General features: G+C 40.7%; 1 protein-coding gene across 2 annotated transcripts in view; it reads left to right on the forward strand.

Annotated features, from left to right (window-relative positions):
- SYTL5 (synaptotagmin like 5) overlaps positions 1–17,545 on the forward strand; it is a 114,425-nt gene that overhangs the window by 67,341 nt on the left and 29,539 nt on the right. For both annotated transcript variants that reach the window (XM_070289901.1, XM_070289902.1), the window contains exons 6-8: positions 9,559–9,700; positions 14,933–15,062; positions 17,186–17,292. In XM_070289901.1, coding sequence (XP_070146002.1) covers positions 9,559–9,700; positions 14,933–15,062; positions 17,186–17,292 — 379 coding nt within the window. The remainder of the gene's footprint in view (positions 1–9,558; positions 9,701–14,932; positions 15,063–17,185; positions 17,293–17,545) is intronic.

A 17,545-nucleotide genomic window follows, 5' to 3' on the forward strand; every position in this document is an offset into this window, starting at 1 on the left:
TCTGCTTCATTGACTATGCTAAAGCCTTTGACTGTGTGGATCACAACAGACTGTGGAAAATTCCTCAAGAAAAGGGAATACCAGATCACCTTACCTGTCTCCTGAGAAACCTATATGCAGGTCAAGAGGCAACAGTTACACCCGGACATGTAACAACAGACTGGTTCCAAATAGGAAAAGGAGTACGTCAAGGCTGTATATTGTCACCCTGCTTATTTAAGTTATATGCAGAGTACATCATGTGAAATGCCAGACTGGATGAAGCGCAAGCTGAAATCAAGATAACTGGGAGAAATACCAATAACCTCAGATATGCAGATGACACCACCCTTATGGCAGAAAGTGAAGAGGAACTAAAGAGCTTCTTGATGAAATTGAAAGAGGAGAGTGAAAAAGTTGGCTTAAAGCTCAACATTCAAAAAACGAATGTCATGGTATCTGGTCCCATCAGTTCATGGCAAATAGATGGGGAAGCAATGGAAACAGTGACAGACTTTAGTTTCTTGGGCTCCAAAATCACTGCAGATGGTGACTGCAGCCATGAAATTAAAAGACGCTTGCTCCTTGGAAGAAAAGCTATGACCAACCTAGACAGCATATTAAAAAGCAGAGACATTACTTTGCCCCCAAATTCCATATAGTGAAAGGTGTGGTTTTTCCAGTAGTTATGTATGGATGTGAGAGTTGGACTATAAAGAAGGCTGAGCACTGAAGAACTGATGCTTTTGAACTGTGTTGTTGGAGAAGACTCTTAAGAGTCCCTTGGACTACAAGGAGATCCAACCAGTCTGTCCTAAAGGAAATCAGTCCTGAATATTCATTGGAAGGACTGATGTTGAAGTTGAAACTCCAATACTCTGGCCACCTGATGTGAAGAACTGACTAATTTGAAAAGACCCTGATACTGGGAAAGATTCTAGGCAGGGGGAGGAGGGCACGACAGAGGGTGAGATGGTTGGATGGCATCACTGACTCAATGGACATGTGTTTGAGCAAGCTCCTATAGATGGTGAAGGACAGGGAAACCAGGCATGCTACAGTCCATGGGGTCACAGAGAGTCAGACATGACTGAGCGGCTGAACAACAACATGGTATCATGATAAAAAGATAATCTGTGTGCTATGGAGAAACCAGAGACAGGCATTTAACCATCCAGAAGAATCAGAGGAGCTTCATGGGAATGATGCCTAAGCAATTTGAAGGAGTGAGGAGGATGTGGCCACACAAAGAGAGGTGAGAAGAACATCCTAGATGGAGGAACCAGAAAGTTCAAAGGAAAAGATACATAAAGCAATTTTGCATGTGCTAGAAAACAAATAGTTTAGCGATTTTTAAAAAATATATTTTAATGTTTCTTTTTCTAGTTACCATCTTTTTATTTTTATTCCTTTATTTTTGACTTTGCTGAGTCTTTGTTGCTGCACGCCGGTTTTCTCTAATTATAGTGAGTGAGGACTGCTCTCTAGTTGTGATGCAGGGCCTTCTCATTGTGGTAGTTTCTCTTGTGGAGCATAGACTCTAGGGTGCTTGGGCTTCAGTAATCATGACACACAGGCCCGATTACCCTGTGACATGTGGCATTTTCCTGGATCAGGCATCGAACCTGTGTCCCCTGAATCGGCAGGCGAATTCTTACCCACTGGACCAGGGAAGTCCCAGTTCAGAGTTTTTAGAGTATAAAATTGAAATGTGGTTTACAAAAGATGAGATGGAGAGTTTCACTGAGCAGGATGTGGATGGCTTTTGATACCTTGATAGCTTTTTTCTTATAAGCGATGTAGCATCCCAGGTCGAACAAGAGTTTAGGAAATCCAAACTATTGGGTTGGCCAAAAAGTTCATTCAGGTTTTTAAGTTTCTTTGGAAAAACATGAGCCAAGCAAACTTTTTGGCCAACCCAATACTAAGTACAGAGTAAGTGCTTGTTCCATTTAGTTGCTGAAAGCTAAATTCTGAGGTGAGGGCAATTGACTTTCTCACTTATAACTCCTAGTACACCCAATATTTGTCAAGGCTGCTGGCCTCTCATCCAACTGGCTTCCAGCTATTCTTTAAAAACAAGACATGGGAACAAGATTTTGTTGTGATTGTAAACGACAAAATATTATCAGACTGAGATTTCTACTTGTCCTTAATTTCTTTTTCCTCATACCCAGAGTCCCTCCTACATGATGACTGTCTCTTCCATTTTAGAGAGTCTTTTTAAAGAAACGAGATACTTTGAGGAAGCCCTAAATATTTTAAGACCATCAAACAAATCAGCTTTTGTTTTAGTAAATTGAATGATCAAGGCTCTTGATATTCTTAACACTAATTCATTGAACAAAATTTCACTGAACACTTCCCACATTGTATTATATTTGTCCTTTCTCCAAAAAGGAAAAAGAAGGAAAATATATGTTATTCAGACACATAAAGTCAGTAGTTTCAGAGGAAACTGCAGCAAGAGAAACTGCTTAATGAATTTCCAGTTCTTCTGTATTGCTCTGCTTCCCTAATTCAGTGGTCAAGAGCTCTTAAGATGTTTTATTTGTGCATAAGTACAGTAAAGAGTCTACCTGCCATGTGAGAGACCTGAGTTCAGTCCATGGGTTGGTAAGATCCCCTGGAAAATCAAATGGCTACTCATTCCAGTATTCTTGCCTGGAAAATTCCATGGACAGAGGAGCCTGGTGAGCTACAGTGCATAGGGTTGCAAAGAGTAGGACATGACTGAGCAATTAACACACACACAAACACACATGTATTGTTCATTGCTTTGGGATGTATTGACCTCTCCAAAGATTTTGGTATTCATTTATTTACTTATTTAATTAATTTTTGTTAATTTTTGGCCACCATTCATGGCATGCAGGGATCTTTGTTCCTCAACCAGGTACTGAACCCTCACTCCGTGCAGTGAAAGCTTAAGAGTCCCAACCACTGAACCATCATGGAAGTCTCAAGAGTTTGGTTTTTCAGTGGAGACACACATACCTGTGTGTTCATGAGCATGTATTCTCAGGCACACACACAGGGGCCAACAAACGTTTCTGTAAAGGTACGGATTGTCCCCCAGTGGCTCAGTGGTAAAGAATCTGCCTGCCAGTGCAGGAGACACAACTTTAATCCCTGGGTCAGGAAGATCCCCTGGAGAAGAAAATGGAAACCCACTCCAGTATTCTTGCCTGGCGAATTCCATGGACAGTGGAGCCTGGTGGGCTACAGTCCCTGGGGTCAAAAAGAGTTGGACACAACTGAGCGTCCAAACAACAACAGATTGTTAATACTTTTGGGTTTGGGAGCCAGGTGGCATCTGTCTCAACTGCTCACTCTGCTGTTAGAGTGTCAACTGAAAAAAAAAAAAACAACCCACAACCCAAGAGCTGTGAGTTAAGGTTTGTTTGGGGGCAGAGTGAGGACTACAGCCCTGGAGACAGCCTCTCAGATAGCTCTGAGAAACTGCTCCAAAGAGGCAAGGGGGAAGGTCAGTCAGTATTATATTAGATTTTAGTGAAGAGGGTACATGTAGTCAAACACAGATTTTGGCAGAAGATTTGGCCAGTCAAAAGGAACAGATGTCACTATTAATGATTTTAGTAATTTTATAGATATGAGGCACAGAGTGCCTCATTCCTGATCTCTACCCTGGACTCCTTTTAAGGTATTTGAAGGTCAGTGACCGCAGTGGCTAAATGATTTCATTCTTATAGAGGCAAATGGCAATTGCCAATTTTTAGTTGGCAGTTTTGTAAAAGCAGCTGTATACAATGTATAAAGTGAATGTGAATGCCTGCATATTAATAAAACTTTATTTATTAAAAAAACTTTATTTATGGCACTGAAATGCGACTTTCACGTAATTCTTACATGTAAATAAAATATTCTTCTTTTAAATTTTTTCAACCACTTGAAAATGTAAAATCACTCTTAGCTCACAAGTTATACAAAAACAGGTGGTGACCCCAGTTCCATCCAGGGGCCGTAGTTTGCTGACTTTTCTGGTGCCACACATTTACTCACAGACACAGAAAGCATCCTTCCATTCATCACATTCTAAGCCATGAGGATAGCTCAGGTCTCTTGATGCGAGCAGTGTGCTGAATAATCTTGGTATGAGCAGGAGGAATAGTACAGTTGGAGATATGCTTGAGTTTTGCTGGCATCCAGTGGTTAAGACTCCACGCTCCCAGTGCAGGGCACAGGCTCGATCCCTGGTCAGGGAAGATCCCACTTGTTGTGTGGTTTGGCCCTATAGAAACAAACTCATCCACAGTTGAGACCAGTGTTTCTCAGCTTTGGCTACATATTGCAGTCACTGGTGATGGGGGAGTGGTGAGTGGTGGGAAAGGATCTTGGTGCCTAGATCTCATGCCCAGAGGGTCTGATATGGTTAGTTTTGGGTGCAGCCTGAGCACGGGGTTGTTTAAAAGCTCCCACGGTGTTTCTGATGTGCAGCCAAGGGTGAGGGCCACCCATCTCCCATAAGACAGTGGGGACAAAGAAGTTGCAGTTGGGGATCTCCAAAAATGGGAAGGTTGAGCTTTTTTCCCTTTTGTTTCTCATTTTTAGCACCTCTTTCTCATTTAACAGGCTCGCTTCACTTTCTAATTCAACCTCTCTTGCCTGTCTCTCAGGTGTTTATTTCAGATCTCAAATAACTAAAAGGAGTTAGGAAGGCATGTAAACTGCAGAATGAACATCATATCATCTTAGTGTTATGTTATGCCCTAGCCTCATTGTCCCAGTGAGCATGGTATCTTTCAGGTTAATGCTGTCTTTGGCTGATCTTTTATGAAAACACTCATTTTCACAGGCAGGCACAGGCTCAACCTTGTCAGTCTGCTCTGGGAAGGTTGAATCCTGGGAAATTCTTTGCAGGCTTCAACTCCTGGGAGACCACACTGTAAACCAGAAAGCAAACTTGTTAAATTAGAGTTTCTGTCCCTTCTCCTTGAATTCTTTACCTAGAAATTGATATATCTAGGAAGCCATTATCAAGGTTTGAGGCCAGCATGAAATTAGAGATAACAAAACAGAAGGCTTTTAAAAAGTAAGCTAAAATAAGGGAAGCTCTTTCCTGCCCTAGGAAATGTGTATTTCAAGTAACTCAGGATTTCCAAGCTCCCCAGACAGTGTCACATTCCCCATACTTTGGGCCTTTTAGGTCGAAAGGAATGTATCCCTTTCTTGTCAATTTTCCCCTAAGCAGATTTTAGCTTCAAGGTTTATTAGAACTGATTTCTAATATTTCTAATTTAAATATCACTAACATGATATATAGCTTCTCTGGTGGCTCAAATGGTAACGCGTCTGCCTACAATGTGGGAGACCTGGGTTTGATCCCTGGGTCGGAAAGATCCCCTGGAGAAGGAAATGGCAACCCACTCCAGTACTCTTGCCTGGAAAATCCCATGGACGGAGGAGCCTGGTAGGCTACAATGGGGTCGCAAAGAGTCGGACACGACTGAGCGACTTCACTTCACTTCACTTCAACATGATATATGGATCCAAAATAGCTCTTTCTTAATTGAACTTTAAATTTCTCTATTTTTGACTTGAGGAGGCTTTTATCCTCTTCCTATTTGAGTGGTAAAGATTCACATATTTTATGTCAGATTTTGCATAACATCTGAAAGAGTTGGCATACAAGTATTTATGATATTCTGCCTCATTAGACTAAATTTTTTTTTAGTTTAATCAAATGAAGCATTCAACTGAGAGGAAAATATTATTAAGCTCACAGTGAATGTCAGGGATAAATGTGAAAGGGTATGTCATTTTTAAGATAATGCTTCTGGCAACAGTAATTTCAAATGGCTGCCTTATGAGGCACAAGACTTATTTTCCCCCGCTTATTACAGGATAGCCTCTTGAATGTCATCGCCACATGTAATCAACTTCTGCCAGAGCTTCCACATAAATGGGACTTTGGGTTCTAGAAAGGCTAATCCACGGTGGAGACTTTTCCAAGACTACCTGGGTCTGGGAGGACCTTCATCACAGACATAAGCAGAAATACCCACACAAATTCCCTTGGATCATAATCTTTTGGTTCATTTCTGCAAGATTCAGTCCAACCCTTTCTCTTTTGAGACTTTACCTAAAACAGTATCGGGGCTCAGATGGTAAAGAATCCACCTGTCAATGCAGGAGATATATGGGTTCAATCCCTGGATCGGGAAGATCCCCTGGAGGAGGAAATGGTAACCCATTCCAGTATTCTTGCCTGGAGAATTCCATGGACAGAGAGCCTGGTGGGCTACAGACCATGGGGTCACAAAGAGTAAGAGACGACTGGGTAACTAACACTTTCACTTTTTTGAGTTGAACATGGCTGAGTGACTTTCACTTTTCTTAAAAAAACCTAAAACAATAGGGAGAGACATTTTTTTGGTAGTATTACTATAAGAGTAGAGAACCTCTGGGCAGTGTACAACATCCCTGGGTAAGTCTCTAAGCCCTTTCTCCGTTGAACTTGTGAGAAAGAACAGCATCACTTGGGAAAGGTATAAACATTGTTGAGTTCAGTTCAGTCGCTCAGTCGTGTCCCACTCTTTGCAACCCCATGAATTGCAGCACGCCAGGCCTCCCTGTCCATCACCGACTCCCGGAGTTCACTCAGATTCACATCCATCGAGTCGGTGATGCCATCCAGCCATCTCATCCTCTGTCGTCCCCTTTTCCTCCTACCCCCAATCCCTCCCAGCATCAGAGTCTTTTCCAATGAGTCAACTCTTCGCATGAGGTGGCCAAAGTACTGGAGTTCCAGCTTTAGCATCATTCCTTTCAAAGAACACCCAGGACTGATCTCCTTTAGAATGGACTGGCTGGATCTCCTTGCAGTCCAAGGGACTCTCAAGAGTCTTCTCCAACACCACAGTTCAAAAGCATCAATTCTTTGGCACTCAACTTTCTTCACAATCCTTCTCTCACATCCATACATGACCACTGGAAAAACCATACCCTTGACTAGATGGACCTTTGTTGGCAAAGTAATATCTCTGCTTTTCAATATGTTATCTAGGTTGGTCATAACTTTCCTTCCATGTGCTGTACTCAATATGCCAGCAAATTTGTTTTTTGTTTGTTTGTTTGTTTGTTTGTTTTTTAGTTTTTTATTTTTTAAATTTTAAAATCTTTAATTCTTACATGCATTCCCAAACATGAACCCCCCTCCCACCTCCCTCCCCATAACATCTTTCTGGGTCATCCCCATGCACCAGCCCCAAGCATGCTGCATCCTGCGTCAGACATAGACTGGGGATTCAATTCACATGATAGTATACATGTTAGAATGTCATTCTCCCAAATCATCCCACCCTCTCCCTCTCCCTCTGAGTCCAAAAGTCCGTTATACACATCTGTGTCTCTTTCCCTGTCTTGCATACAGGGTCGTCATTGCCATCTTCCTAAATTCCATATATATGTGTTAGCAAATTTGGAAAACTCATCAGTGGCCACAGGACTGGAAAAAGTTAGTTTTCATTCCAATCCCAAAGAAAGGCAATGCCAAAGAATGTTCAAACTACCACACAATTGCACTCATCTCACATGCTAGTAAAGTAATAAACATTGTTAACTGTTACCAAATATAGAAATGTAGCACCTGAGATTGGAGGGCTCAGAGAAATCACCAAAGAATTTCAAACTGTATCAATCTATTTAATCCCCAAATTTTATTTTCTTGTCATCAGACACAAAAGACACAGTCACAGACCCTTTGTGAGCAGAGTCCATAGTACTATAATTTATTCAGACCACCAGTTCTAAAAAGAACCTGTCAGGGACTGTCTCTGTGTAGTATTGAAGGACTGCTACCCAGAAAATTTTCCGAGCTCACTTAATCAAATTCTAAGAAACTAACTCCCAGCTCTCTCAATCCTTTAATTATCTTCTCCTTAATAGCATTCCTCTTCTACATTCTATCCATGTAGAACCTGCCTGGTTGTAACAGTTTGATTGGCAAAATGATGCATAAACAATTTGAAGAACTAGCATGAGCTTGAATGCTGTCTTTGGATAAGCATATAATTGTTTTTATTCTGACTTTATCATATGTTAATACTAACTCTGTATGTTATTAATACAAATTCTGTATGCATGTGTGGAATAAGTGCCTAACCTCTCTAAGCCTCAGTTTCTTCATCTGTAAAATATGAATGTTCATACCTTTTTATTTTTTAAGAAAAAAAAAAGAATGTTGTGGAATGGAGACTGTCGAACACCTAGACAATACTCAGTAAATGCAGCTGCTGTTTGCATAAATCTCAATAGTTGTGGTGGCTGGTTGTATCAATCAGGGAATATTTTATTCTGGTGGCTTCTTTGGTGCAGAGCCTTGAAAAAACTTACAAGCTGTGATTCACAGCTCCAATGTTTATTGCTAATTCTTCTGTCAGATTTTTCTTCTATTAATGACCCATGTGCCATCATTCTCTTTAAAATATGCCCTTCCTTTATTCCTATAAGTCTCTCCTCCAGTTGGCTCAACTGTGAGTTCTAATCTGTCCAAACTGTCACTGTTGTGCTTTAATGAGAAGATTTTTTTATTACAGGTACACTTATAAATTATTAAAATAGTAACTGAGTGAAATTCACAAGGGCTTACATTTTACTACTGAGCATATTTTGTGCTCACTGATGGCAAAGAATGAAAGGACAAACACTTCCCTTAAACTCTAATTTGTCAACACTTATTTACTTATGAAACTCCATTTAATAAGAAAATTGTGATCACCTCCAGGCAGGAACTGTTTTTTCTTTTTTTTTTCATGAATCATTACTGAATGGAATTGAATCCATTTTAGCAAACATAAAAGTGAATCAAACTCACTTACAAAAATGTCATTATTTTTAGCCTTCGTTTATTAAATGTGCACCATGAGTCAGTCACTAAAACACTGAGAAATAAAATATAATTGCCAATCTTTGATTAAATATGTACTGAGTGCATCCTTTGCGCCAAGATATTGTGAAGGTGCTGGAGGTGTCATGGTTAAGTGTGTCATCAGCTCTGTCCCCGAGGAGCTCATGTTGAAAGAGGTCCCAAGGCCCACATATCTTTTAAGCAGCCAAAGAAGACATTATGTGGGCAACTTCTACACAGTCTGGGAAAGACTGTAAGTCACCAGGAATTGAATAGAGCCAAGGTTGGCAAGGCCTGTGATGGACAGAGAAGGCACAGTCAGGGAGGCTGGACTTCATTTGGCCCTTGAAGGATGGGAGGATTTGGATAAACCGAGAATGACAAATAAGGCTTATCAGGTGGGGAGAATGTGAGCAAAAACCTTAGAAGTGGAAGCAGGAGCACGAGCAAGCATGGTGAGTTGAAAAAATAGTTGGCAACCTGGGCTGGCTAGAAGAGTACTGCTGAGCAGTGGGGAAAATAGTTGGAGAGGTAAGTTCAATTACGAAGACACTGGAGTCAGACAAATGGCGTTGAACCTCATGAGCCCCTGAAGGTGTACCTCAGGTGGTCCACGTGTTACCATTGTTTTCTGGGGAGTTTTCCCGGACTGTGTCTTTGGTCACTGCTCCACTTCCATTTTAAAGTCAGAATGTTTTTTTCTCATTTAGGGGAAGCACTGGTTCATCAGATTTCAATGAGCCCGAAGCTGGTCCTGGAACTCCGAAGAGTGTCCGGAGCAATGGCATGACCCCAGGCACTCCGAGGTCACCGGCCCCCAGCACCCGCAGCGTGACCTCAGTCAGCAGTCGAGTAAGTTCACAGATGTGAAGGAACAGCTCCATCTGGGACTCAGCCTCACCACCGAGGCATGGCTAGCCTTCAGCTCTCTGAATCTGAGAGCCTGTTGTTGATCTTGTTTAACAGTAATAGATGCTTCTTGCTCAGAACTGAACCTCCTACATCCATAGCTCATGGCAGGAGGCCTCAAGTGTGAAGGAAAGGGCCGTTTCAGAGGTGGAATTTGTTTGATGGGGGTTTCAATGGCTACATGGTTTCAGTAAAATATAAATCATGTTTAGCACTCTGATTTTGATCATCCATTTTATTTGTCAAGAACTTGACTCTTCTAAAATGTTGCCAACAGATTTAAATTAGGAAAGGTAGACTCTTAAAATATTTTTATCATTTTCTTTTCAATACATCTGTTAAAGAGTCTGCACATAACAGAAATTTAAATTGCATTGTGTGTGTTGTGTGTGTAAGCTGTTCTTTTGAGTGAATGAACATCTACTAGGTTGTTTGATTAAGCAGGAAACTGCATATATATAACTCACATATTATATCTTTACGTACAAACTACAATTCTTTGATTCAGCCAATATTTAATGAGGGCTTTCTCTATGCCAAGCCCTGGTCAAAGACTTGAAAGAAGTAAAAGAATTAGGCTTGCGAGCATCTCTTGCAAAGTTGTCATCCATGCTGGGACAGCACTGATGTTCAGTAAATACATTATGGGAAGGCTGTTGGAATCACTTTATATTGCAATCACTTTAATCAAGGACCACCAGCTGCATAGTCAGTGCCCTTGCTTCACCAGAGTCTGAAAGATCTTTAGTGCCCCTGAAGGAGCAGCCAGTGCAAAGACCCTAAGGTGGGAGCATATGTGGTGTGTTCAAGGAAGAACAGGGAGCCCTGTATGGCTGTTATGAGTGAACAAAGGAGGGAAATGAGAAAATGAGTTCAGAGGGGAAGTAGGGCCAGATGGGCCATGTGGACTGTGTGCACTTTGGCATTTACTCTGGAGAAGATGGCAGCAGTTGGAGAATTTTCAGCAGACTAGTGACATGATCTGGCTTCTGTTTATGCTGAAACTGAGGACTATGCCGAGAAGAGCCTATTGGGAACAAGAGTGGAAGCCAGAAGGCCAGTTAGGAAGGAGGCCAGGGTATTACTGCAGGAGGTGTTGCTGGGCTTTGGAACACGAAGATAGATGTGGAGATTGTGAATGACAAGATTCTACAGATATTTTTGATGAAGAGTCCAAAGGCATTCAGACAGAATAAAGAATAATAATAATAAGTGTATTTAAACAGTTTTAGTCTAAATTAAACTGGTTGATAAGATAAAAGGCCTATTTAAAATTTCATCAGTGTTTATACTTAGCTCCACAAACAATGTTGTTCAGTAGCCAGAAAAGTGCATGCCCAGTTGGTGACTGTACTCACTTCTCTGGCAGCCTGAAAAGGGATGGCATTCAAAATATTTAGAAACTGGTATGTCAGGGGCACTGAGCCATCAGAACAGACCCTGGTGCAAGATTGGGCAGCATCCTGAGGGCCCTCCCAGGCCATGCAGTGACCTGGATTGTGAGGAGAACTAGGGTTGTGGAGGACAGGAGCACAGGAAGAAGGGGTGGACTGGGAGTTGCCCTGCTCACCAACTGATCCAGAAGTATTAAAAAAATGTTAACAGCTGGTACAGCTCTGCTAGTGGGAATCAGCAGACTGTCAGTCCAATAATTAATAAGTTAGTCAAGTTTGTTCTCAAAACAAGGCTTATCTCCCTAAGTACCATCACTGGAGGTAAGGGGTAAGGAGGGAGCTTCCTTCTCATGTGCCAATCCCCTCATATCTACAGCCTTTAGATGAACATTTTTTTTTAATTTTAAGAACTTTAAACCATTAAATTGCAATTGGTTTACAATGTTGTTGCTTTCTGCTGTACAGCAGTGATTCAATTATACACCTATATGCATTCTTTTTTTACATTCTTTTCCATTGTGCTTTATCATAAGAGACTGACTTCTTGTTTATCCATTCCACATATAATGGCTTACATCTGCTAACCCCAGTCTCCAACTCCATCCCTCCCCCCAAACCCTCTCTCTTGGCAACCACAAGTATGTTCTCTGTGTGTACCATTCTGTTTTCTGTTTTGTAGACAAGTTCGTTTGTCGTATTTTAGATTTGTCGCTCTGACTTACTGTGATAATCTCTCAGTGCATCCAAGTTGCTACAAATATACGAATACTTCTTTATTAAACCATACCTGCTCTGTGCTTAGTGGCTCAGTCACGTCCGACTGTTTGCGACCCCATGGACTGAAGCCCGCCAGGCTCCTCTGTCCATGGGGATTCTCCAGACAAGAATACTGAGGAGGGTTGCCACGCCCTTCTCCATGGGATCTTTCCAACCCAGGGATCGAACCCAGGTCTCCTACATTGCAGGTAGATTCTTTACTGTCTGAGCCACGAGGGAAGCCCTAGATATTCCCCAACAAAAATTTCCTATGATTGAATGAGTAGACATATGTATTGATATATATAGGCTCAGATGGTAATGAATCCGCCTGCAATGCAGGAGACCCAGGTTCCATGTTTCCTGATTTGGAAAGATCCCCTGGAGAAGGGCATGGCAACCCACTCCAGTATTCTTTCTTGGGAAATCCCATCAACAGAGGAGCCTGGCGGGCTACAGTCCATGGGATCACATAGTTGGACACGACTGAGCGACCAACACACACATGGTGCTTGTGCTAATCTCATGCTTGCATTCTAACTGATGTAGCTAGTCTTTTCTAAAAGAAAAAGAGGCACAAAGAGAAATACGTTCTGTCAGATAAACTTAGTGCAGCACAGTACTTTATGAAGCATATTTGCTCTTTCATGATGAATAGAAGACCCATATAGAGTTACATGATGATCAAATTAACAATTTCTCCCACTTCTCAGCATCTCTTTGCTTCAGTGTTCTTGTCTGCTTTAGCATGTGAGAAGTACCTTTTTAAAATGGAAAATTCTTAGAATATGAAAGTCTCTAACCTGTGCTCTGCTATGATATAACTTACTAATTTGGGGCCTCACATCGTGAATCTCCAGGGTATGTGTTACATACTGTGCAATATTAATTGGCCTATTAGTGCTCAATATTAATGTTATTCCCAGGGTGCCAGTTGGAAAATTTACTGTCACTGTTAATTGCTGCTAAGGAAGTTGGTCTTGCTTCATTGGAGGAATCCATGTGTGACCACCTTTCTGAATGGGTGGCAATTAGAAAAGTTAGGACTTATATTCCTCCTGTTACAGGTAGTATGTGTTGGCAAATACTCAGACCAAATCCAGTCTATATTGGAGTTGCGTTGATTCGCATTTCTATCTTTCTGGAGTGAGTCCATTAACATTGCCTCAATGTCTAAGTTATGGGGTAAATGTAGGGCACCAAGAAGGGGATTCCTTTCTCTAGGACATTTAAAGACAGCTTTTGATTGTTTTTGGAAGGGGCAACTGAAGAGTCTCTTTTAGGTTCAATCATATCACATCATGGTGTCATTTGCATGGCCACTTAACCTTAGTCCAGTTCTCAGAAGTGCAAAATTAGTTTAATACTTAAGCGAACTTGGAACAATGCAATTGTCAAGCCCCTGTGGGCACAGGCAAAGTTGGGACAGAATTTTCCTTTATAATGAAATTAAGTGTCACTGTTGGTGGGAATGTAAGTTGGTGCAGTCACTGGAAAATAGAGGTTCCTCAGAAAACTGAAAATAGAATTACTATATGATCCAGCAATCCCACTCCTGGGAATATACCCAGATAAAACTATAATTGAAAAAGATATATGCACCCTATGTTCATAGCAGCACCGTTCACAATAGGCAAAACCTGAAAACGACCCATATGTCCATGAACAGATGAATGAATAAAGAAGATGTGATATGTATATACAGTGGAATATTACTCAGCCATAAAAAGAACAAAATAATGCCATTCATCATACTATGTGATGTTAAATTAATACCATGTGGAATCAGTTATCTGTGGAATCTAAAACATGGCACAAATGAACTTATTTGCGAAACAGAAACAGACTTGCAGAGAACAGACCTGTGATTGTCACGGGGGAGGGAAAGGAATGGACTAGAAATTTGGGGTTGGTTGATGCAAGCTATTACAGTGAGAATGGATAAACAAGAAGATCCTACTATATAGCATAGGTAACTATGTTCACTATCCTGTGATAAACCATAATAGAAAAGAATGTAAATAAGAATGTATATATTGTGTAACTGAGTCACTTTGCTGTATAGCAGAGATTTTCACAACATTGTAAGCCAACTATACTTCAATAAAAGAATTTAAAAAAGAGAAAACATAAAATGTTAGACTGAATACCATTACATGAACAAGCATCTATAAGCAAGTAAATACCCAATTTAAAAAAAAAACAAACCTATTTCTATAAGCAGGGAAGTCTCCATTCTTTATCCTTGTATGAACATTAATAAGTGCCTTACATGAAATTTTATTGCAATAATGATGTAGGAGGGCTTCCTGGGTGGTCCAGTGGTTACGAATACACCTTCCATTGCAGGTAATGAGGGTTTGCTCCCTGGTCTGGGAAGTAACATTCTGCATGCAGTGTGGCAACTAAGCCCACACACCGCAACTAGAGAGCCCGAGTGCCATATTGAAGATCCTGTGTTGCCACCATTAAGACCCAACACAGCCAGATAAATAGATTTAATAAAATAATGAAAACCTTAAATAACGATGTAAGCAACCATATTCTGATCATCCAGCCTATGAGATGGGGAAGGTGGCATGCTTTTATGTTAAGTGAGACGTGGTGAAAGTAAGGCATGGTTGAGGAGAGAGGGTGTGGAGAATGAGGACAAACGTGGAAGCAAGAGTTCTAACCCTGAGTACTACGCTGCGGGTGTAAATCTTGCTGTATTCTTATACATAGTTCACGTAAGTGTGGAGGTTCTTACACCATCTTTACTGATAACCTTATAATATTCACTAATTTTGTGAACAAATAATTATTTAAGACACCTTTTGTGCTAGTTAACAAAACTCTTGGTAGGTATTTTTGAGAGTATTGATAGTAAGTTTTAGACTTATGGACTTCTGTTGAGGGCTCTGTAGGTGTCAACTGGCTCCTCTTGAAGAGTAAGATAGATATGGTTATACTGGTAGATGGAAGTATTTGGAAGTCAATTACAGTCAATATTATATGTATATTTCCATTTCTACTTTGTGAGAAGGAACGTGGTTTTGAAAATTTCACCGATTTGACTGCCATTGAAAGCACCTCTGAGGACCTCACAAAGACTCATCGCCGAAAACCTTCCAGCACACCATCCATAGCAGTGTCCCGGGCCTCCCTCTCCTCAGGTATTTCCAACCTGACTGCTCTGTTGTGAAAATGACTAAATCAGGTGAAAGTGACTGCCTTGTGGGGCCTTAAATGTATGTTTCATGCCTTTGAAAATAATCATCCACTCTTTGACCCATGGTATTCTGCCCACTCTGTAAGAACTGTTGAAACATGGACCCATGTGATAACTTGAGCCCCTTGCAAAATCTGTGAATTTTGAATTTGATAAGAGTATGCAGTCATGGGGCTTCCCAGATAGTGCAATGGTGAAGAATCTACTTGCCAAGGCAGGAGACACGGGTTCGATCCCTAGAGGAGGAAATGGCAATCCACTCCAGTAATCTTGCCTGGGAAATCCCCTGGACACAGGAACCTGGTGGGCTACAGTCCATGGGGTCTTAAAGAGCCAGACATGACTGAGTGACAGAGCTGAGAAGTCAGTAGAGGAGTTCAGGAAATATGATTGTTTCATTTAATACAAAAGATAAAGACACTTGCCCAGAATTCAAGGAAATGGTAGTTCCATTGACACATTGGTCAGAAGTGCCCTGTATCTAGACAGATGAATCATTATTCCATGGTTTAAATAAGGCCTTCTTTGCAAGCAGCATTAAAGGATTATTAATAACCCCTTTCATTTGTATGATCCCTTCAAAAATATTGTTTCACTTTAGCATCACAACCCCTGTGAAACAAATATTATTTTATGGTATAATTTTATTACCTTTGAATAAGGAAACTCTTCAGAGACATATGTTATAATTAGGAACTTTATGTCCCCTGTGTAGATTTGAAATCATGACAAGACCCCCAGAAGGAAGAAATCAGTTATCTAATGCTAATCCTAACATAAAGCCTAAGGCTGGATTCTCTGTGCTGAATTGGAGGTGTCTCTCCAAGACAAGTTGCTCCCAAAGAGTTGGCTAAATGTGCATGGCTATTACTGCATTTTGTTTAGGACTAGAAAATTGGTTCTCTAGTTCAATGAATAATTTTAAACTAGCCTAGAAGCCAACTTCATGGAGCGTATTTCTACTACTCGTGCTCATACTTAGTTGTTCAGTTGTGTCCGACTCTTGGCAACCTCATGGGCTCTAGCTGGCCAGGCTCATCTGTCCATGGGATTTCCCAGGCAAGAATATTGGAGTGAGTTGCTATTTCCTCCTCCAGAGGATCTTCTCGACCCAGGGACTGAACCCATGTCTCCTGTGTCTCCTGCATTGGCAGGCGGCTTCTTTACTGCTGAGCCATTTGAGAAGCCCCTTCATTTCTCCTCTTAATAGTACTCAGTAGCTCCTGTGGATTGAGTACATACTCTGTGTCTGGTGCTATGCTAAGCAGTTCTGTGCTATTTCATTTATCATTTCAGTCTTAATCAGTTGCTCTCTTCAGTCTTTCTCATTTATAAGCAAGTATTCTCTCTCAGCAGGGTTTTGACATAGAAATCTTTTATGGAAATAAACTGTTAATAAGCTATCCACAGCATTACTGAGTTTTGCATTTTTCTTTATATGTTTAAAAGCAAGAAATTCTGCTGATGAAAGAATGTTCTGGTGTGCAAAGAAATAGAAGTTCCTTTCAATTTCCCTATAGCTACTCCATTTTTGTGTGAAAAGAACTTGTATCATTTCATTGCATTTTATGTCAAATATAAAAGCACAATGTATGTGTGCATGCCCAGTCATGTCTGACTCTCTGTGATCCCATGGGCTGTAGCCCACCAGGCTCCTCTCCATGGAATAGACAATAGATTCTCTAATAAATAAGGAATACTTAATGTTATATTTTTTTCTAAGCTTAATGGCCCATTCTTTGAGAGTTTGCCAAGGTTTTTGAGCACAACAAAATTCTTAAATAGCTTACAAATTGATCATGTTATAGTAGTAGAACATTTGCCTTCCTATGCTCAAAGGAGAAATGTACAGATCAGTGTTGGTAAGTCAGTCCAAGAAAATTTCAAAATACTGTTAATAAATGGTAGCATAGCATAAACAGTATGAAGTTTCTGACTATTGTTTTCATGACACTATCTATGCCTTATCCCTAGAAAGAATTGAAATAACAATTAAACATTTGCAATGAGAAGTGAACCCTTCTAACAAAACAAGATGATTCCCTTCTTCCCCTTTCCTTCCTGCAGACCGGAGTCGATCTGAGTTAGATTTGAGTGGGTCATTTACAGAAGACTTAGAGGATACTATAAGCATAAGGAGCAAATCTGTCCCTGGGGCTTTGGACAAAGACTTGGTAAGTTGGATATGGAAGAGTATCTAATGGTCATGAAGAAAGGGCACAGGCTTATTCCAAACCTGTCCACTTTTGGGGAGGATGATTTGAAAGTGAAGTGAGGATATACAATCATTTCTTCCTATTAGTCTTCACAACTAACATATAAAAACAAATATGAGTTAGAAAAGGTAACAGGTGATCAGGTTGATGAGTGACGAGTATCGCTAAGAAAACAACTGTTGGGGATTTCAGTTCCTTGTTAAAAGCATGT

Source organism: Ovis canadensis, chromosome X (assembly GCF_042477335.2).
Source record: "Ovis canadensis isolate MfBH-ARS-UI-01 breed Bighorn chromosome X, ARS-UI_OviCan_v2, whole genome shotgun sequence".
Lineage (NCBI taxonomy): Eukaryota > Metazoa > Chordata > Mammalia > Artiodactyla > Bovidae > Ovis > Ovis canadensis.